This window comes from Protopterus annectens, chromosome 14.part0 (genome assembly GCF_019279795.1).
Source record: "Protopterus annectens isolate FY-2018-M chromosome 14.part0, PAN1.0, whole genome shotgun sequence".
Lineage (NCBI taxonomy): Eukaryota > Metazoa > Chordata > Ceratodontiformes > Protopteridae > Protopterus > Protopterus annectens.
Window position 1 is genome coordinate 1,049,496,671 of NC_056748.1, and position 22,492 is coordinate 1,049,519,162.

A 22,492-nucleotide genomic window follows, 5' to 3' on the forward strand; every position below is an offset into this window, starting at 1 on the left:
TGCATGTGCCTGCTCCCATGCCACAAAAACAAATGCTTAGAATGGCTGAAGACCTTATTATGCTGATTAGGGGAAGTCAGCCTTTCCCTGAGTCCAGTCCCCTTCAGCTTCTACAGACCAAGAGTCAGATGACTCTGAAATTAATGATTATGAAGACATGCCCTTATCTTCTTATGAGGATTCAGATGCAGAGGAAGCCATTCTCTCTGCCTCCCCTCCAGAGGATTTTTCTTTTGGTGAAACCTTGCATACCTTGAGAGCATTTCCACTGGGAATGCCAAGACTATCCTCAGTCTAAAAAGAGACTGAGAGAGTTTCTAGAGTTGCCTCAACACAGGCCCTTATAAATACCCCATCTTGGATGTTGTGGATGATGTTTCTTCGAATCTAGTCTTACTCCTGACACTTTACCTCCTGCCCCTAGGAAACCAGACAGGTACTACAGAGTACCTGACACACACAAATTTCTTTAAAAGAATCCTACTGCTGACCCAGAGATTATTGCCCAGGGGCCTAAAGGTATCAAGGCTACTACAGCCAAGAATCCAGCCCCTTCGGACAGGGATTCGAGAGCTTTGGACAGATGGGGTAAGAAGGTATATACCTCGGCAACTCTTGCTATTTAGGGCATTGAATTGTCAGTTTCACATGCTGAAGTACTAGCAACATGTTATGGAACTTATTAAACAAAAAGTGCCAACATTTTCAGACTGTGCAGAAAATAAAGAATTGCAGGAGCTTATGCACTCTGCAAGTCAAGTCAGCAAGCATACTTAGCGGTGTGGCTTTGATGCCCTAGAAGCATCTTGCCAGGCAGCTGTCACTGGCTCTGTACTGATCAGACATGCTTGTCTGAAGGAGCAGACCTTGCCAGACCATGTCAAATCAAAGTTATTAGACACTCCTTTGAATAAGGACTGTTTGTTTGGCACCAAAGCAGAAGAGGTTCTTAAAAAGATGGAAGAAAAAGCTAAGTCTATGCAAGAAAAATACTGCAAGTCCTAGGCTTCATGGCCTCATGTATACTGCTGATTCCATATGCAAGACTGCATATGAGGAAACTCCAGTGGTACTTAAACAGTCTTTGGTGCCAACATTCTCGGGAACTGGAAACAGTCATTCCTACCATACCCTGTCTAAGGACAGAATTCCTCTGGTGGGCAGAAGCATGCAACCACAACAAGGGACTGCCATTTACTCAACCCCAAGCTGCCCAGACCCTAACCACAGAAGCATCAGATTATGCCTGGGGGGCACACATGGACAAAAAATGTATTCAGGGCCACTGGAGCTCAAGTCAAATTCATCTGCACATCAACCAAAAAGAGATGCTAGCTGTAAATGCCCTGACAGCTTTCAGATCCCTAATCTTTCCAGGACAACTGCTAATAAAAACAGACAACACCACAGTTATGTGATACATCAACAAGCAGGGGAGAACCCATTCCTACCCACTCTGCAGGCTAGCCATGGCCCTGTGGAACATGGCCTTGGACAGTCAAGTCCATCTGCAAGCTCAATTCCTGCCAGGCAAGCAAAACTTACTGTCAGACGACTTAAGCAGAATCTCCTAGACCTACACGGGTGGCAATTGGAGTACAGCACCTTCAACCTTCTGATTCAGAAATGGGGGACCCCAGAGGTGGATCTCTTTTCCTCCACCTACAACCACCAGCTCAGCAAATTCTGCACCAGGAATTCTCACAGCAGGGCCTGGAAAGTGGATGCTCTGTCTTTTCAGTGGGTAAATCTGTCAATCTATGCCTTTTCCCCTCTGCCCCTCCTTTCAAGAGTATTATTCAAGATAAAGCAGGACAGAGCAAGGACAATTCTGATAGCCCCAGACTGGCCACACCAGCACTGGTATCCACTCCTGCACAGCTTGACATCGGTGCCACCCTGGCACCTACACCAGAATCCAATCCTCCACTCTCAGCAGGAGGGACAGATTCTGCATCCACAACTGCAAACCCTAAATCTTGCAGCCTGGCTTATTCCTTGAATTCCCCCAGCAACCTTAAGCAAACAGATGCTGGACGTCATTCTCGAAGCCAGAAGACCCAGTACAAGAAAATCCTACGCTTAGTGGAAAAGGTTCTGTTAATGGATTCAATCTAAAGGACAGGACACAACTCTGCCCTCTCTGCCTCTTATCCTGGATTGCCCAGCAGATCTACTCCACAAAGACCTGTCCTTCTCCGCCATTAAGATACATGCCTCAGCCATTTCTGCTCATTACAACATTGAGCCACCTCTCTTCTCGCAACCTCTTATCAAACAGTTCCTGAGAGGGGCAAACAACTTAAGGCCACCAAGGAGAACACCCACCCCTGCTTGGGACCTTTAACTTTGTACTGGAAAAGCTCATGCTTCCTCCCTTTGAACCTGCTGCATCAGCAGAGTTAAAATTCCTCTCTTGGAAAACAGCCTTGCTTCTAGCCATCACTTCAGCTAGAAGAGTATCTGAGCTACAAGCACTCATGGCTGTGGAACCCTTCATTTTTTCCATGCTGACAGGGTTTCCCTCGGGACGTAACCCTTCCTTTATGGCCAAAGTGGTGTCCAGCGTGGCTCTCATATCAATCCATCCATTTGCCAACCTTCTTTCCTAATCCTCAAAATAAAGGGGAAAGGATCATGCACTCCTTGGGCATGCACAGACAGCTCAGATTCTACCTCGATAGGACTAAGCCTTTCAGAAAATCTGACCAGTTACTAGTCAGCTTTGCAACAGGGGCAAAGGGCAAGGCCATTTCAAAACAAACCATTTCTGAATGGATAGCACACTGCATCCATTTCTGCTACAAACACCATGGGAAACCAACCCCTCAGGAGGTCAGAACACATTCCACTAGGGCAACATCTACCTCTACAGCATTTCTCAGGGGAGTCCCTACCAGGGATATCCTGGAGGCTGCTACCTGGAGTTCTGTACACATCTTCACCAAGCATTACCAACTGCCTATCTTTTCTAAATCCAGGGCAGGATTTGCTACAGCAGTCCTGCAAGGCATACTAGCCAGCTCTAACTCTTCTTGACTGCCTCCACCCTTCTTCAGCTTTTGGGAATCCACCCAAGTGTGATGACTGCAACAGTGAAACATGAAGAACATAGTACAGTTGTGTACACTTACCATAAATGTAGATGTTCGAGTGTATTCACTGTTGCAGTCCTGGTTTCCCTCCCTCCAGCCCCCCTGGTTTTCTCTCTCTCTCTCTCCTATCTATGGCTATTACTAACCCCTTCTGGGGTATTGGTATTTAGTTTTTACTAGTGGTGTTTTTCCCCACAATAATCTATTTCCCTATTTTGGGGGCTCCTGACATTTGGGGCAAGAAAAACTGATGTAATGGTGTCAGCTGCCTGTTTTTATACCCCCGACGACCTGACGTCAGTTTTGGAGTGATAGCATCCAACTCAGAAATACTAAGTCTCTGGTATTTGGGCTGACTGAGGGCTACCTGCAGGCAGATAACCCAAGTATGATGATTGCAACAGTGAATACACTCGAACATCTACATTTATGGTAAGTGTACACAACTGTACTTTACATGCAGTCAGGCTTGGAGACAGGCATGTTGCTCTTGTAGCCTTGGGGGAGATCCAGACAGACCCCACATCTAAGCTCAGACTGGTGATGAGGCTATTTCAGAGAGAAAGCTACCCTGTAGCAGTGAACCTCAGTGAGTCACAGCTGCTGGTAAGTACTGATGTTCCCATAGACAGGGCGAGTGCAAAGACAGAGGTGAGTGGTAGTACCCAGGCTGACAGTGAGGCACCTCTATCAGAAGATACTAGGCTTCCTGTGAAAGGGGAGCTGGGAGAGGTTACAAAGATAGAGTTGAGACGGGCTCAGCTTTCGGACCCTACCTTACAAAGCATGAGGAAGGTAGCTAAGGAGGCACCTGATGCTCAAGGAAAAGGGGAAGTCTGTATACTGGAACAAAGGGCTACTGTTATAGAGTGTGGTCCCCTAAAGGAGGGCTAGAGCGTGAGGTAATACAGCAGTTGGTAGTGCCCAGAGCCTACTGACTGGCACTTCTAGCCATAGCCCATGGCATTCCTTTTGCAGGTCATATCGGCATAAAGCATACCAAGATATGTGTTATGCAGAACTTTTATTGGCCTGGGATTGCAAGGGATGTAACTGTGTACTGCAGGACCTGTGAGCAGTGTCAAAAGGTACGCAAAGCAGGGACAAGGTCAAAGCTCCGTTGATGCCTTTGTCTCTGATTGAAGAGCCATTTCAGTGGGTAGCTATGGATATTGTGGGCCCTCTGAGTACCTCAAGTTCCACAGGGAAGAAGTACATCCTAGTGGTAGTTACTAGATTCCATGAGGTGGTGGCTCTGTCCTCCGTTGAGGCAGAGAAGGTGGCAAATGCTTTGGTAATTTTCAGCAGGGTAGGTTTCTCAAGCAAAATACTGGCAGATAGCGGAGCCAATTTCTTGTCAGACCTGCTGGCTTGTCTTTGGAAGCATTGTGTGGTGAAGCACGTAAATAACTACCTTTTACCACCCCCAAATTAATGGAATTGTGGAGAGGTTAAACTCCACACTAAAGCCCATGCTACAGGCATTTGCGGACCTATTTGAGTGGGGCAAATATTTGTCCCATCTACTGTTTGCATACAGAGAGGTACCCTAGGAATCCACAGGCTTTTCACCCTTTGAGTTGCTGTATGGGCATAGGGTGAGGAGGGCCTTTAGCTTAGATTTGTGATGAGTGGGAGGGTGAGTGTGAATCTCACAAGGAGTCTGGTGTGGAATATTTCCTAAACCTCAGGAAAAGGCTTAGGGAGCTCATGGGCTTGTGCCAGGACAACCTGGTAGGAGTCCAACAGCAGAAAAAGGTCTGATATGAATGCTCGAACCCATGAGTATGCTGTAGGACAGCAGGTTGTGGTGCTCATTCCTGTCAGACCCACAAGTTGCAGGTAGCTTGGGAGGGACCCTTCGAAGTGGTAAGGGAAAGCAGTACTGTTACATGGTGAATCTGCTAGACAGGAGGCAGGGACACAAATTGTACTATGTTAACATGATGAAGCCTCAGTATGTCAGGAACGTCCTGGGCAGATTGCAAAAGGCAGGACTGAAAATTAACCTCCGTAAGTGTTAGGTGGGTATGGCAGAGATCTCCTACTTGGGACATAGAGTGGGGAGTGGTAAGATTAGACCAGAAACTTCCAAAGTGGAAGCTATTCAGGTATTGCCTGCTCCTGTAACCAAAAAGCAGGTGAGGGCATTCGTGGGGACAGTGGAGTACTACAGAAAGTTTGTTACCAATTACAGTACATTAGCTGCTCCTGACACAGACTGGACACAGGTAAGGTAGTGTGGACCCCACTCTGTGAGCAGGTATTCCAAAAGCTTAAAAGATCTTTGAGAGGACCCTCTGTGTTAACCAGTCCACATTACAGCAAATAATTTTTTTGTATAGGTAGATGCTTCAAACCATGGAGTTGGGGCTGTACTCAGCCAAGTTTCCTCAGAGGGAGAAGAGCACCCACTTTTTGTATATCGCAAATGCCAATCCAAGAAAGAAAGTTATGCAGCTGTAGAAAAAGAATGTCTAGCCATAGTATGGGCACTGCAGAAACTTCAACCTTATCTATATGGAAGGACATTCACTGTAGTTCCAGATCACAATCCTTTAACATGGCTACATTGTCAGCCAACAAAATACCAAGTTATTAAGGTGGAGCCTAGGGTTGCAGGCATATGAGTTGACAGTTCAGCACTGTAGTGGGTCAGCAATGCCAATGCAGATGGACTCTCAAGACAGGGTATGGGTTAATGTGTTCCCAGATAGGTCCATTTAATGTCGAGCAATGTTTTTCCAGGCTCAATTGAAAAATTAGCTTGAGTCTTCCAAGTAGGGAGGGGGGGGTGTGGTGATGTGAGATATTTCCATATGTGCCAGGGAGAATAGGGCAGTGCATGTGCGACATACGAGATCATAGTGCGCTTAGTAAATAATTGTCATTTGACTGTAAAACTGACTTGTACAGATGCCTGTGTTAAAAATGTATCAACAGTGTTATAACTGATTTAAATGTATATGCTTAAACAAAGAATTGTAGAAGAGAAGTAGAAGTTTTTGAAATTGTTCTATAATTTTCAAAGACTGCAAGAGATGTTAACAAATTTCTGAGTATGTGCTGTACCGGTGTCAGGTGATCAAATATGATTTTCTGTAACGAGCACCGAGAGAATGGAACTCACAGCAGTTTTGTTTTGTTTTCTTTGGAACCTGATATAAAAGATCTATGACAGTTATCCCACTTGAGTTTAATTCAGTTAGTTGGAAGCTCATCACATTGCCTTGTTGGAAGTATCTCAGCATCTAATCTTGCCTTGCTGTATTAATTAAGTTAGCTGGGGAACAGTTTTTCTTTAGGTAGTCAGGAAATACAGTGAGTTTAGTTGAGTAGAGTTTTTCTGCATCTGTTTGAATCTGTCCAACTGTTTTTATTTCTCCTGGGGTTGAAACTCTAGTGTTTATTGTACTTGGATATTTAGTATTCTCATGCTTTCTATTTTTATTCTTTATTATTAAATATATTATACTTTTCATTGTAGCTGGTTCTTTAGAAAATAATTTTAACATCTTAACAGTACTTGTGCTTATTTTAGTGACGCTGTGATCACTCCAAAAAGCATTGCTACTTTGGTTACATTCTAAAATTTATATTGGTATTGATTTTACTCTGGAAACCATTGTAGGAGCCTGACAGTGGATGACTGGTGGCACCGTGATTACCTTGTAGTCTGGGCAGAAAGGGATATAGCTAGTAAATCTGTGCCAGCCTTTCCCAGGAGTGTGTGTGGGTGTGGTGTGACAGAGTGTGAGTGTGTGACTGAGTGTGAGTCAGTAAATCCATTCCTGTTTTTAGTGGCCATCTCTCACCAGTGTCAATGGTGAGGATTGAAGCTCCTTGATTACTGCCCCAGAGTAGAGACAGTCATAGCGTGGTGGTTAGGGAGTTGAAGTTTTATCATCTAGTGAAGCTTTTAAAGGCATTACTGCAGCTATGGGCAGTAACTAACATTTTGCCTTCCAGCACAGAGCTGTTTATTACCTTTCAGACCAATTTGCAACACAAGGCTACAGTTACCTTTCAACTCCTGTGTTGGTTAGCATATGGAGCTTCATCTTCATGTTCAGCCCAAGCAACACTGCTAGTGTTCATTTTAAGTTTGCTGCAACTTAGCCAGTAGTATGCCAGTTTTGACCTCATATAAGCCAGTTGTTTTGGGGGTTTAATAGTGAAAAGTGGTCACATTAATTTCTACTAAGTTTTTATTAAATGGCAGTCCAATCACTAAAACTGAAAGAAAAGTAGAGCTGCAATTATTCACTCACTGCAGAAAAAGAAGTTACCATACCCCAGGGGAATCATTATGCACTGTGAATATCTTGAGCCTGTCAAGTTCCATATGTTCTACCGAACAAAAAAAAAACTTTAAGGAAACCTGGAACCAGTAAAGGATCGTCAACGTTTACCTTGACCACCTGAGAGCACTGGATTTTGCAGAGAGAAAGTACTTAACAAATCACATGAAAGTTAACAATATTAGGCAGCACACAGCCGGTATAAATACACGAGACATTTTCAGTCTTGTTTATAAGTTGTGCTAATAATTACACTTTCTATTACTGGCACTGATTTTTAGAACTAATTAGAGATTTCTTTGAGGGGAATTTATTGGTAGTTTCTTCTCTTAGCAATCCTTAAAGGAATGCAATTAATCAAGCCAGCTTTTAACCTTTCAACTGTATGCATCTGTTTAAGTATTAACCTCTATTCCGAGTTAATTACAAGTTCTTTTCCCTTGGAAATATAGCAAAGTATCATGTGGCATTCTAAATGCTGTTGAAGTAGTATTTGTAGTTGCACATAATAAATGGGTAGGATGAAGAGAACCTAGGGTAGGATGCAGCAGTTGACAGATGTTTAAGTTGTTATGCAGTGACTGACAGTACATAACTGACTGTTTTGTAGATTATTCCAAGTGATAGGACCACTGTAAAGAAAGCTTCTATTCTACTTGTAAATTGCAGTAGATAGTACAATGGAAGACTACAAGCAGTGTTTGAGTGCAGGAAACTGTGGCTATGGAAAGTGTTTCAAAAAATTTAAATAATTGTGGAGGGGAAGTTTAAAAGCCGGTTCCATTGTCGAAGGTTTGCAAGTGACCAGTGTTAGTTATTTAAGCTTGTTTTGAATATTGGTGTCAGATGTACAATCTGTAAAATGAACACATTTAAGGTTGACGTGACTTTAATATTTCCCAATTCGTATCTCCTAAATGATTTTTCTAGATTTTTGTGTTAAGTAGTAAACAAGGGAGAACAGGTGAAAACTGAACCACATTCCAGAATATCCATACCTTTTTTTCCTACATTGCAGTTATAAATTGCATAATTCCTTGCAAAATATTGCAATTGTTAGGAGGAAAGTCAATGCATTGTACACTTTTTTCCTTTTGTTACAGCATGGTTGTTTGGTGTCAGGGGACTAGAACACAAAGTAAAATGTCATCCATTTTCCACATAATGGATGGTCTATAGGTTACAAAGGTCAGTGGTCATGCACATGCAAAAGGATCAGGGATCACTGGGTAGACTGCTGCAGTGCACAGTGAGTATTGAAAGGAAACGAGAGAGCATTACAATGACTTCTATTTATTATGACAGCAAACTACTGAGGACTTTGGGAAACTGGTGAGATCTTCAGCAAGAAGGGTGTGTAGAAAAAGTTTTGGTAAAATTAAAAGTTAATCCTGTAAGCTTTATAAGTTTCATATTTGGATTCATTTAAGTTACTGTGATATCATTTTAGTCTTTTAGAAATCTGTTTTTTCAAAGCTGAGTAGGTTATACATTTTCATAGTTTACCTAAAGTGCATTTGGGACTGAAGACAAAATGCAGACTCCTTTTTTGTTGTAACAAAATGTGTTTTTTCCTTTCCAATTTTGGTTATTAGCAGAGCAGAAATTAAGGATTTTGGTGTTCTGTGCATAGGGGGTAGTACAAGACAGCATGTAACCTCCTTAATAGTGTGGAATTTCCTTCCTTGGGAATTGGAATGATGTATACTTTCCAGAGCCTAGGGTAACACCTGAAGAATGTGGGAAGCTGGGAGGCTGTTGGATGGTAGCCATTTGGTTTATGCAACGTAACATGACTCTCAGAATTTACAGCACAGCCTATCTGGGTCTACCAAACTTTTATATGTTGGTTTTATTTTGTAAGAATCATGAGTCAAAGAAAGGAAATCTTGGGAAGCGAGAAATTACATAGGATTCTGTGTAAAGCTATGAAAATGGGCAAACAGATACTGAACAGGAATCACTAGTACCAAATGCAGAAACAGGTAGTATTTTGCCTTTTTTAAATTAGATTTCTGTTATTTATGAACTTCCTGGGTGTACTCAGGGAAGTTATAGGAGTTTTTCTTAAGATTTGTTTTTTTTTTAGATGCAAGTTTTATTTGTGGTTATTCCACAGAATGATGTGTTGTAGTCTTCCTGGGCATTTTGTATCCTAGGAACACTCCTAAACTGTGTGAGTTCTTAGTGGTGCATGCATTCACCGTAACTCTAAAGGGGTTTGATAGGACTGATATTGAGGAAACTGTGATTATGCTGTGGGTATTCCACTTTTTTTGATTCAGTCAGCTGTTAGAGATGAGAATATGTAGATCTGAAGGCTCTTAAGAGGGCGTTCTTCAGTCTGACTCATATTAAGAGGAGAAATATTGGTTGTGATTTTATGCTTTTATTATGGGTTGTTGACTGTAATAACTGGTTAGTGGGTGAGGGCAGTGAATTTAACCTTCAGGATGCTTAATTTGTTCTATATAGCTCAGTCAAGTAAGTTATGCTTACATGATGTACAGTTTAGGCTAGGATTATGTGGAAAAGTCTATGGTTTGCCTGAAAGCTATGAGCTGGAGATTTCGTTGCTTCTCTTGAGAAGGTGAAGTACTTTCTAGATGTACTTTGCACTATGTACTGATGACAAAAGTTAAGTGCAAGTCGCATGGTCTTTTCTAGTCACCAAGAAGAAAAGATTTTAGCTATCCTTTTTAATCTCTAAACTAATACTGAGCTGAAAATTCAAATGCAGTACAAACTATGAATATAAATTATATTAGCAGTGTAATTCAGTGACAAAATTCCAGATCCTCATGAGGTGAATACGCATGCAGCAACAAAAAAAAAAAAAAAAATTATCTGCTTTTACTGTATTTGTGTTTCTTCCTACTTTATTTTGCTTTTGCGTCATCTTAAAAGTACTCAATTGTATTTATTACTGCTTGGTGTAACTCATTCTAAGCCTTTTAGTTTAAGCACTTGGGCGTCAGACCAGCTGTTTTACATTAAGGTTTGTGGTCTGCACTGTAGTGGCAGAACAGGTAGCTTACATCCTTCTAAGTTGGGAACTGCTGATTGAGGGCTCAGTGTCTGTTATTCGAAAAGTGTATTAATTCTGGTTTAAGCACTTGGGCTTCAGGCCAGTTGTTTTACATTAAAAGGGTTTGTGGTCTGCACTCTTGTGGGAGGAGAGGCTGGACTCTGCCCTTCTGAGCTGGGAATTTCTGGTTAAAGGCTTATAGTGCCTGCATATTTGAACTGCTTCTTACTGAAATTGGTACAACTTGTTTGCTGTAGCATAGACTAGATCCAGGCCTGCTGAATCTAGCTTTGTTTGTATGCTTGTTGTTTGTATGCTTATTTCCCTGAAACGCTAATTCCACCTAAAACGCGGATTTTCAGCGCTTCTGTGGATCCCTAGTGATATCTGCATTGCTTACTGTACTTATTTCCTTGTTTCACTTGAAAGAAAGTTACTGTTTGTCATTTTTGCATTTAAGTTACATGTGACACATTGCATTTAAGTTAGCTGGCACTTGCTCACTAAAGCAATTATATAAGTCAGCACTAAAAAATTAAAAGCACTACACCCTCACAAACTCCCCTTGAGTACCTTGTTCCCCACTGGCCCTTTTTCTTCAATTATAAAGGAATTCCCTATACTATTCTAGCATGTCCAAAGGTCAGTTGTCAATCTCCTCTCCGGTCCAGCTGGTGAATCTGGGAATCTTGAGGCAATGTTACAACTGCCTCATGCGCACAGACAATGCTCTCCTCCTCCCAACAAATTCCAACACATGTGAGAGATGCAACCATATAGCCATACTGGAGGCTAAGCTCTCTCAACTCAGTACTGGCAAAACCAGTCAGAAGGAGAAGGAAACCACACTCACTACAATTCCAGTCTCACATAGACCTACCAGGACAGCAAACCAAACACATAAACACACAAAAACATACTCTGAGGCTCTAAATAAAAATCTGCCTAAGCAGCAGAGACCTCCAAAGCAGACACCCAAGCAACCGCTACCCCAAAACAATACCTGTGTAACACCTAGCTCACAAAGCCAGTGTGCCGAACAGTCACAGCCCTTAAGGCTAAACAGCACACCTGATACACTTGTAATAGGTGACTCTATTGTCAGGCACACTGACGTCCCACTCACCAGGCTGAATAAGGAGAAGGTCAAGGTGAGCTGCCTGTCGGGCGCTAGGATCCGCCACATAACACAAGCACTCGGGTCACTCCAAGGCAAGTACAAATATGACTCTGTCATTGTCCATGCTGGTGTGAATGACCTGAGACGTACCTCCCTGGACTACATGAAGAGAGACATAGAGGAGCTCTCTGAACATGTAGCCCAGGCCGGTATGACCCTGACCTTGAGTAGCATCTTACCCTCACCAAGAATGATGCCACAATATGAAGACAAGATGATAAATTTCAACAATTGGCTTAAGTATTGGTGTCATTCAAAGGGGATCCAATGCCTGTCAGCCTGGGATGACATGCTCGGCAAGCCACGATGCTTCGCTAGGGACGGCTTGCACCTGTCACCTATGGACTTTCGGATATTGGCAAAGGCTCTTGCTACCCCCATAGTGCCTTTTTTAGGCAAGGCTCAAAAGACAAACCCACCTCCATAGGTATCACAAGGGATAAGAAACTAAGAGTAAAGCTACTCAACGCCAGAAGTCTAAACCTCAAGATGCATGCACTCGAAACTTTTCTTAGCATGGAGAACATTGATTATCTGTGCAGTAACAGAAACCTGGTTCAAGGCTCCCGAGAGCACCCCAGCACTACCAGGTTATACCTCATACCATGCTTTTCGGCCTCAAAACTTGGACCGAACCACAAAAGGAGGGGGAGTATCAATATTCGTCAGATACCCACACTTGGTGGCACAGCACAAAGCATCAGAGACTATCCATGTGCAACTAATAGTGGGTAAAACTGCCTTCCAGTTTATAGCCTGCTACAGACCACCCTCCCAATCCCAGGAACCCCACTCGGCCTTCCTGAGAACACTGGAAAATATGAAGGTCTCTACAAACACCATTATATTGGGCGACTTCAACTACCCAAACATAGACTGGGAGCATTACTCTAGCTCCAACACCCTAGCCCAAAAGTTCCTAGAATTTATAAACTCAAATGCTATGGAACAACTTGTTACCACTCCCACAAGAGGGGAAAACATACTGGACCTGATCATCACCAACATGGGGACTCTATGCTCCAGACCAGAAGTGTATCCCTCACTGGTGAGATCAGACCATAAACTAATCTCACTGGATATTCGCATCCCGACTCCACCCCCTGCCCTGAAAACCACAGTGAAAAACTTCTCTAAAGCAAATTTCACACTCCTCAAAACCGAGGTGGAATCCTTCAAAGCCCCCGGGCCTGTGGAAAATACGTCCCAGACCGCAGAATCCTTTATAAATGCATTCTATGAACACCTTCAGGAATGTATGGATCATGCAATCCCAAATAAAACCAAGACCCAATACTCCAAAGGCAGACGTCCTGTCTGGTGGACCCCAGCCATAAACAAGCTATACAATAGAAGGAGGAAGCTACTACATGATAGAGCAAAATCCCAAAAAGGGAAGGCATCTCTGATCAGTATTAGCAAAAAACTACGGGCACTCATAAAAGCGTCTAAGGCCAGCTTCGAGAGAAAAATTGCACAGGACACTAAGGATAATCACAAGGCTTTCTTTAGTTATGTTAGGAACCTGGGTGGGAATTCCCAGATATGCTCAGGATTAACAAAAATACACCGAACCCACAGACATTGCCAACATCCTAGCTGACAGGTTCAGCGCAAACTCCCACCAAAAGGGCAAATATCTATCCCAGCAGAGTGCTGCCCCCCTGACATCTCAGATGCTTAGGTAAAAGCTGCCCTCCAAAGCAAAAAACACAGCATCAATGGGACCAGACAGTGTCCCGGGCTGCGTCCTACATGAACTCCAAGAAGAGCTAAACCCAAACATAAAACTACTGTTCAATCTCAGCCTTACTACAGGATATGTACTCAGAGTGGCGTACAGCAACAGTGGTCCCTCTCCACAAAGGTGGTGCCTCAACGGATCCTGGAAACTATCGCCCCATAAGCCTGACTAGCTTCATCTGCAAAGCTATGGAAAGGATCATCATGGACCTCCTAAATAAAGATATTGGGGACCTACAGACACTATATTCTACCCAGTTCGGCTTTAAGGGCAGATCCTGCCTCTTAAACCTGGTTGATTTCTTTGAAACAGTCACCAAGGCCATTGACGAGGGGAAGGTGGTCCACACAGCCTACCTGGACCTCGCAAAAGCCTTCGATACAATACCCCACTCGGGCATTATAGATGAGCTCACCAGCTTAAATATAAACCCCTATGTCACTAGATGGTTGCAAACTGGCTCAAGGACAGAACCCACATGGTTAGAATTGCTGGAGCCATGTCAGACTCCAAACCAGTTACAAGTGGCATCCCACAAGGCTCAGTCCTGGGACCTCTCTTGTTCGGTATATATTTCTCGGAGGTACAGGCCAACACGGAAGGACTGTGGCTGGCCAAGTTCACAGATGACTGCAAACTGGGCGCCATAATCGACTCTCCAGCCGACACAAGCATCCTCCAAAAGGGCCTCATAGAAACAGACAACTGGTGCCAGAGCCATGGCTTCAAGCTAAACACCGAAAAGTGTATAGTCATCCCCTTTGGCATAAACAAAGTGCCCACAAATTACCACATAGGTGGTAATCCATTAAGTACAGAAGAAGTAATTGGGGACCTGGGGACCCAAGTTGATAGCAATCTCTCATTTGACAACCATGTGGCCAAAGTAGTTGGAAAAACATTTTATATAGCCCACCTAATCATGAAGGGATTCGCATCTAGATCAGGGGAGGTCATCGTGCCTCGTCACTCATCAGGCCCATAATTGAGTACAATGCCCCTTTTGGGATGTACCTTACCAGACACCTGCAGCAACTGGAAAGACCCCAAAAGTACCTCACCAAGAGGATCAAAGGGCTCAAACAGATGCCATATACTGCCCGGTTAAAGAAACTCCAGCTCTACTCAGTGGCATACCGCCTGCTCAGAGGCGATCTGTGCCTGACGTATAAAGCCATGTCCAACCCGGAATTAATGGACATGCTGCACCTCAGAAAATCCAAATCCCATCGAGCTACTTGCTCAAGAGACTTGAGCCTCAGCACTGAAATAAATAGGACATGCTGGAGGGACAGATTCATAACCCAGAGGCTCCCTTCACTCTGGAATAAAATCCCAGTCCAGGTTAGGCAGAGTCCCTCATTGACTCTCTTCAAGAGGAATCTTGATGAGTGGATGGGAGATGGTAGGTTTACCCTGAGTATCACTTCTGTGTCGCTCTTAGACAGAGGCACAGTATACTAACCTCGAAAAAGGACATAGCAAAATGAATTTAAAAATGGGTGGCGAAAGCCAAACACACTCTGGCTAGGCTTATAAATGCCCTAGGGCAGATAGCCTAGTATGAACCTATGTAGTACTTCACTGTTTCACTTGCACAGAAGTCATTATTTTGCTAATACTTTTAATTTTGCAGCAAGTTTGCCAAAGTAGAAAATTCTTGTGCACCACTGCCAGTAAGTAAGATGCGCATTGATGGATATGTCAGGATGAAGAATAACTACTGTGAGCAACGCTGTTGTCGTCCCCCACCCACCTTTTAAATGCGTGTTTGTAGCTGTGCTAGAAATGCATTCAAATCATAAGTTTTGTAGGTCCAAAACAGTTTGGCTTCACCTTCAAGAAGTGGTACTATATTATTTTCCTAACACTGCTGCAGCCTCTGGTTTGTTGATTCCAGCTAGGGGTCTTGTGATTGTATCAAGTCTACAGTGATTATCTTGAATTTTATTGCTGTTGAATCAGCTGAGGCTCTGACCGTTATGTAAATGTTTTCCTTGACTCTTCCCATCTTGGCAGGGGTCCCCTGACCTTAATTGTTGTGGATTTCCCCTGATGACTTTTAGTACTGCTTGGGTAGCTTCTTATGTAGTTAATTCTGCTACACCCCATTAATACCTGATTTATGGAATGCCCCAGTCGTCAGAAAGCAATTTTATCATTAATCATAACTAGCATTTTATGATTAAACTGCATTCTTCCTGCTATAATTATTGTGCAGGCATCCCTGCAAAAAAAAAATGTGCAGCCAATGAATGTTGTGATCCAGCATTTTTAAAAATCTGGCACTTAGATCTGAAGACTAAAGCTCTGTGCTGCTTCCTATGCCCAAGTTTGATTCTTTCCAACTTTTTTGCCTATTGTGTAACTTTGAGCAAGTCACTTAACTGGTTGTTGTTCCCAGGTCACTCCAGGAAAGACAGATTATATGCAGTTGGCTTACCTGATGAACAACAACCTAAAACAAAAAAAAAATGTAGTATAGATAAATGTTTGTTCCCTAAAACATAGATTGTAATGCATGATATGGTCATGTGACAATGTGACGATAGTGTGCAACTTTGTGTTTATTGTATTAACTACTGCAGGATAATGGTCTGAAACTGCTGAGTAGGTATTAACACACACTTTGTATGTGCTGATCTGAGCTATTGGGCATAGAGCTATTTAACTGATAAATTGTTTCTTCCCTTTTGCAGGAGAACAGTGATAGGGAAATTGCAGAGCAGAAACGTCTGAAACAAGCAATGGAGCATGCTGAAAAACGGAATTCTACCTCTATGAGTGTATCTGGTGAGGCAGAGTTGGATCATGATGAGTTAGCACAAATACTGGAAAGGAACTTGCGTAATGCAGGCAGCAAACGCAGTGGGCGCAGGTCTAAGTCTCGGTCATTTGGGATCCCTGTCTCTTGTCCACCTGCACCAGTCACACTACCATTATCTGAGGTACCAGAATCTATAAAAGTTCAAGAGGAAGTGGCTAATGAATTTAATGTTAGTGCTGTTCACCTGCGTGAGTTGTCAGAAAAAGTCCTCAGCCAGCAGATGGGGTATCCTGTTGTCCATGAAGAAAGAAATAAGACTTCTGACTCCATAGTGCCTACGAAGCCTAGAAAGGGTACTACAGAGAACAGTTCAAAGAAACACCACCAGTCAGTATCCCAAAATTCTGAGTTTCCAAAAGTGGGAGAAACTGTAGAATGTCGGACCCTAGTAAAAGGACTGAAATCTTATGAAAATATTGCGGGAAAAAGGGCAGTTAAAAATCTTTGCTCACGGTGGAGAAGACTGCAAATGAAAGAAAATGAAGGTACTGAGGAAGTGAGTAGATTGCAAAATGTGAGAAAATATAGTGATGGAGAAGGAAGTAGTTTGGTAGAGGAAAAGGGAGTTCATTGTGCAAGTTCTAGCCCTCAGCAAAATGATCTTGATATGTCCAGACTAATTGATGAGAAAAGTAATGTGGGTGATATAGGCGTTGCAATGAAAATGGCAGTCTCCGAGCACAGAAACAGTCCTACTTCTATTCCTGTTTATCAGAGACACAAAGGGTTAAAATCAGGTTCTGCAGTTACAGTGGAGCCCCTTACAACCAGAAACATTAAACCACTTTTTAGTACTGGAGGGGTTAACTCTGTGGACAGGAAGCCTAACATAGTAGCTTCACCGGACAGCAAAAAGACTTCAAATCTGAAGGAAAAAAAAAAGTTTTCTGCAGGTTCTGAGTTAAAACCCCATGAGAACATCATAAGACATAGACCTGTCAAAACAGAACCGGACATAAGAAAAGATGTGCAATCTCCACAAAAGAATCTCACCCCACCAAAGAAAATTTCCAGCAGAGACACTACTGTGACTGGGTGCCCTTCCCGCAATACCCAAACACCTGGACCTGGGCGCTTAATACTTTCAAAGACCTCACAAAGTACTTCAAATCCTAAGCCTCGAAGTCCCATTTCTCCAACAGTAAAGACAGTCAAACAAAGTGAACCTGTGACACCCAGTCAGAAAATTGCACAAAACAAACTAACCAAGGTCAAACCTGAGACTCTCCCAGTATGGAGGTAATTTGGCTATCTAATACCCCAAATGGGGTTGGTCCTTTAGACTTGTTTAATTTGAATGGGATTTTGTCAAGAGTTTTGGTGAAATGGTTAGCAGACAAGCACTTGGGAGAGGATGGGCTTCAGTAACTACTCACTAGTGCCTTCTGTGAGGATATGGGAAGCATTGGAGAAGTGGCAGGGTAATCAATCCAGGTATGGTGAGCAACAGCTGTTTCAAATGTTTACAAATTTCCATTTGAATTTCATTTTGGTTGAAAAGACCATCTGAGTTTTGCTTACTGAAATGGGGCAGGATCCCTTTTTACACACCTCAGTAGTTAATTGACTTGTGGATTCATGGCTCACTAGATTTAGCGATGTGGTTCGTTGGACCCATGCATTAATTTTCATTCCATATACAGGTAGCTCCAGCTTTTATTGTATCAACACAGTCTACCTCCTGCAGCTGAAATCCTCTACGTTGGAAACAGTTTTATTGCCTTCAAGTATTTCAAAGAGGCTGGATACAGTGCACTTCTATGACTGCTTTAGGAGGAGGAAAAGCACTTGTTAGAGTGCTTACATAGCTTTTGGTAGAAGATCCAAATTTTGGATTACTTGCTGTAAGGTCGCTGATAAAATGGTAGCAGGCTATCATTTGTTTGGTCTTGTGGCTGCTGCCTTTGGGCTTTGGGTTCTAAACTTTGGTGGCTGATGCCTACATTAATAGTAGGCTGCCATAACTTAAGTAAAGCCTTTTTGTAGTCTAAACTAAGCTGTGAATATTGTCCTGTTTCTCAGCTATTAAGCAGTTGAGTGAAGTGTAAAGGTTAAAAAAACTGATCTACACGTATTTATGTTTAAGTGGGAGGTTCTGTGTCAAAGCTACATATGTTGCAGTCAAGCAAAAAACCCAAAACAAAACAAAAAAAACATGTGATCCATTCCTGAATAAAACTGCATTGAAGAATTTCCACATGTGGCTTTGTTAGGTGTTAACAATGGGGATAAGGTATGTGGAGTTCCTCTTTTATACAATGTAACTGTAGTAGAACCTACTAAGTTATGACTAAAACTGCTGCTATTGTCTGACAATAGAGTACATAAAACAAAAACTACCAACCATAACTAAGAGTAAACAGCCTTACTGCAGTTGGTGAGTAATGGCTTTGTGGTTTTACAGAACATTTCACTGTAAATGAGTTTATTGAAAACATGACTGCTTTGACAATCACCATATAGCATCAGGCCTGTAATATTTAATATTGAACTCAGTGAAAATAAAAGTTTACTTTTTGTATAAATGAACAATGGATTAATTTATGTCTTATGTACAAATGGAGTATTATTTCTTTAGAGTGCTAATGTACTTCACATGTGGAACCACCTTGCTTGTAGAGTGGGCTTCAGACCTTAACAGGTATATGACATTGAAGCTTAACCATTTGGATGAAACACAGGCTTTGTGTGGAGAGGCTAGAGTAGATCATCTTACAAATTGGTCAAGGTGGTATCAGTCTTTAGAGTTTACTGTAATTATGGACATAATGAATAAAAGGTGCGTGTGCATGGTGCAGGTGACAGTGTCACTGATAATTTATTCTCAACAACAGCCAGTGCAGATGAAAATAAATGCATCTAAAAGTACTGTAGATGATACTTGGCAATCTGACCTTCAGCATAAGCAAGTACTGTGACTTGCTTGACTGAGTAATAAAGTGTGTTAATTTTTACTAAGGTAATACCAAATTTCACAGCTTAACAAGACATTAAATATAGTTGCTTTCAAAAGTTGGTAAAGATGTGTTTAGTTCAGGGAACCAGGAGCAGTTCTCAACTTGAGTACCTTCACCCAAACTGCTTTACATTTTGAAACTTTTTTTTTTTTTTTTTTAATTAGCGGTTATCTACTTATTAACCCCAGCTCAGCAGTAAGATCTGGTGGAGGTGAGCACTGGTGATAATTTTCTAGGTATGATTACCATCAATGTTTGAAATATGTTATAGCAACCAAAGGCTCTAGGTGCTTTGGGAGATATGAGACTATAAGAAATCTTTTACACAAGGGTTTACTCGAGACTTGTGTCCCCCCCCTTTCCTTTCTTTTGTCCTATGTTTTCGCCTAGATTCCTGCTGTGAATGCTCTTTCATCGGTACCCATATCTCCAGGGGTGGAGCAGGAAATTATTGGAAGGTTCTTTCTGCATTACAGTGCAAACTGGGGTTAAAATCCTCTAGTCATGCAGTGATTTAAACAGTGGGCTGTAGTCTGTGGCTTCAGCAGAGGATGTTTTTGGCTGAAGATCCATTTATTTCCTCCAGCTTCACACCAGAAGAAAGTGTTGTGCCTTAGCTCCTTATTCTCCCATTCCCCAGATATGCTTCAGGCACTTGGATCTGTTCTGTACTGTAGAAAAACTTGATTCTTGACAGTGCAGTTGAAGTGTTTTGCCAACTTTTGCTGGGAAATTTACGTCTGAATTGTTCTATTGCAGTTTCATAACATGGACACATTAGGAATGAACAGGGGAGTCATTCTCCCTTTTATGTAAGTCCAGTTGTCACCAGTAATGTCTAGCTGTTAAGACAGAACATGGGTAAAGTACGTCTTAAAAGCTGCATGTATGAAATGAGCCATTATTGGGCAAGTGTGGTATTTTTTTATCCTGATCTCTCATGTTACTTCTTTGTGGATGTTAATACTCTTTCAAGTACACAAAACACAGAAGTGATTGTAGATCACTTTTTGGGACATGCTCGATTCCTGAATTAAGGAACACTTAGAGACTGGCAACACACACCTGTTTTAAAGCACTGTAACTGCAAATTAATTCTAAGGGCTGTATCCATGTTTAGAGTGAAAAACCAATAGAAAGACCATGCAATGACTCAACAGACTTGAGCTTACACCCTTCCTAGATAAGATTTTGTTCATAGCTTTTACCCTATCTCATCCCAGCTCAATATTTTGAGTTTGCAGTTGCTGGAGTAATTGGAGTTATTTGTTTAGGAAGTATGTCACTGGTGTCTGAGAAATTCCTATGTACAGTAACATTTGCTCCCAGATGACAGTTGCAGTTCTATTTTACTGAGCGTATCCTGGTTGGTTGCTTCTCTGGGGGAGTTCTGCTGTGGATTTTGATGTGACACTACTTAAAGGGCTTGATGGCAATGTACAGTGTACCCTTTTCTCAGCTCTGCGCGCACACATTTTTTCTGCCACTGGTTCTTTTTTGGTGTAGTTGCACTTTATTACAAAATGTAACAAAAAGAAAATGTTTTGTATTGAATATTATATTATGTAATAATTATCAACATTTTTGTAAAAAAAAGTAATAAATTTAATTTAAAAAGTACTTTTTTGTGTCCTGATTCTTCTGAATTATTTTTCTTTTGCAATTATTACTGTTGGAGAGGAAACATGGTTAAGAATGAAACCAGTAGAGCATGTATTATCTTTTAGGTTTTATTAAAGTGAAATGTTGCAAAGAGATTGATTTGAGCTAAGCATAAAGTCCTGTATTGTGCAGCGATACTGCTGTAACCACTTTTAAGGTGCCTTTCCATACACCTGATCTCTCCTTTCACATTCCATTCCTCTTGCATTCCATGCTGGATGTTAACATGTAATGAAAGTGGGAGCAAAACTGGTAAAATCACTGCACGTCATAACTTCCATACATGCTGTTTTTATACTGACCTCTTCAACCAATCCTGTTCTGTCACAAGACATGTGCTGTAAAGGATGTTTCTAACCCCTAAGGCTGTAATCTTATCAGGCCAAGTCGCACTTATCTTCCATTTGGTTAGCAAGTTAAGAATGCAATGCTGCCTCAGTTTTTCCCTGCCACAGTGGGAACTAATGTGTAGAATGGCTGTATGTGTTGTTAGCCTTCCTTACCTGGCAACTTTAAGCTCTCTTTCTGTAAGCTAGAATCATCATGTTGGTCATTTACATGCTCAGTGTTATAACAATGATAAATACAAGCTATCGTTTGGAAAGCTTTATGAATCTACTAAACTTTTATAACTGGTATTTTACTTGCTCACCGGTATGTCCCAGTTTAAACAAAATATAATATTCTGTATCTGTCCTGTAAAAGCTGCACCTACATTTATTCGTTAGTACACATCACAAGTATTCCTAAGTCCTCAGACATTGTTGGAAAGCCGCATTTGCTTTTGTTCCATGCTCCAAACTTGCAAGACCCATATGCACAGTTGGTAAATTATCAACACCTACATTTGAAGTGAATGGTAGGAATTAAGACATAAAAAATGTTCACCAAGAAAGGGATTATATACATTTACACAGACCCCCAGGATTCAGTAACAGCTACACAGTGTGCACAGTTCTGAGTGAACAGGCAACACAGGCATAACTCACACTTTCTTCCTTGTAATTTGTTTTCCTACTGATTTTCTTGCAGCTTTAAATATTGACAGGGATTCATAAAGGTTACCACAAAGTGTAGACTACATGTACACTTAGTATAATCTTTCTGCATGACTAGAAGGTACAAAAAATGTGGTAGAATTTTTTTTTAAGTGTACACGAAATGTTCTCGAATACATATTGTGTACACTTGATTGAATCTGGCCCAAAGAAAGCAACAGTTTTGGGGTGGAGACTGAAAAGTACTGTGCCACACTGCATAAATTAAACACTGCCATTCTGAGGAACACATTTTGTAGCATCTGAAATAAAACGTGGACAGGTGTGAATAAGTACAAATAACTTGGCAGTTATGTATCCTATACATAATTTGTTCCACTAGAATGCAGATAACCAAGGCATTCGTAATGAAACTCGGGCATGTGCAGAAACTAATAACATGAGGTGGTTAGTATTCAGTCTGACGGACACTATTTTCTCTCTGGTATTAAGTTTTCATTCATGTTTATCTAGGATTTTTAATACTAGTTAAACGTCCAGTGAAAGTCTGTCACATATGTTCAATCCATCCATGTAAAATATAGAAAAATTCCACAAAGTAAATCACTCCAACATAGTTTGAAGAGACAGAACCTTACAAAAAACGTGAAATGCAGACAAACTACATAATTTTTACTCCAGACTATGTAAAATATAACAT

General features: G+C 41.7%; 1 protein-coding gene across 5 annotated transcripts in view; it reads left to right on the forward strand.

Annotated features, from left to right (window-relative positions):
- LOC122789418 (protein diaphanous homolog 1-like) overlaps nucleotides 1–18,704 on the forward strand; it is a 320,618-nt gene extending 301,914 nt beyond the window's left edge. For all 5 annotated transcript variants that reach the window (XM_044056861.1, XM_044056860.1, XM_044056858.1 and 2 more), the window contains exon 12: nucleotides 16,048–18,704. In XM_044056861.1, the coding sequence (XP_043912796.1) occupies nucleotides 16,048–17,418 (1,371 nt within the window). In that variant the 3' untranslated portion in view covers nucleotides 17,419–18,704. The remainder of the gene's footprint in view (nucleotides 1–16,047) is intronic.
- The last annotated feature ends 3,788 nt before the right edge of the window (nucleotides 18,705–22,492 follow it).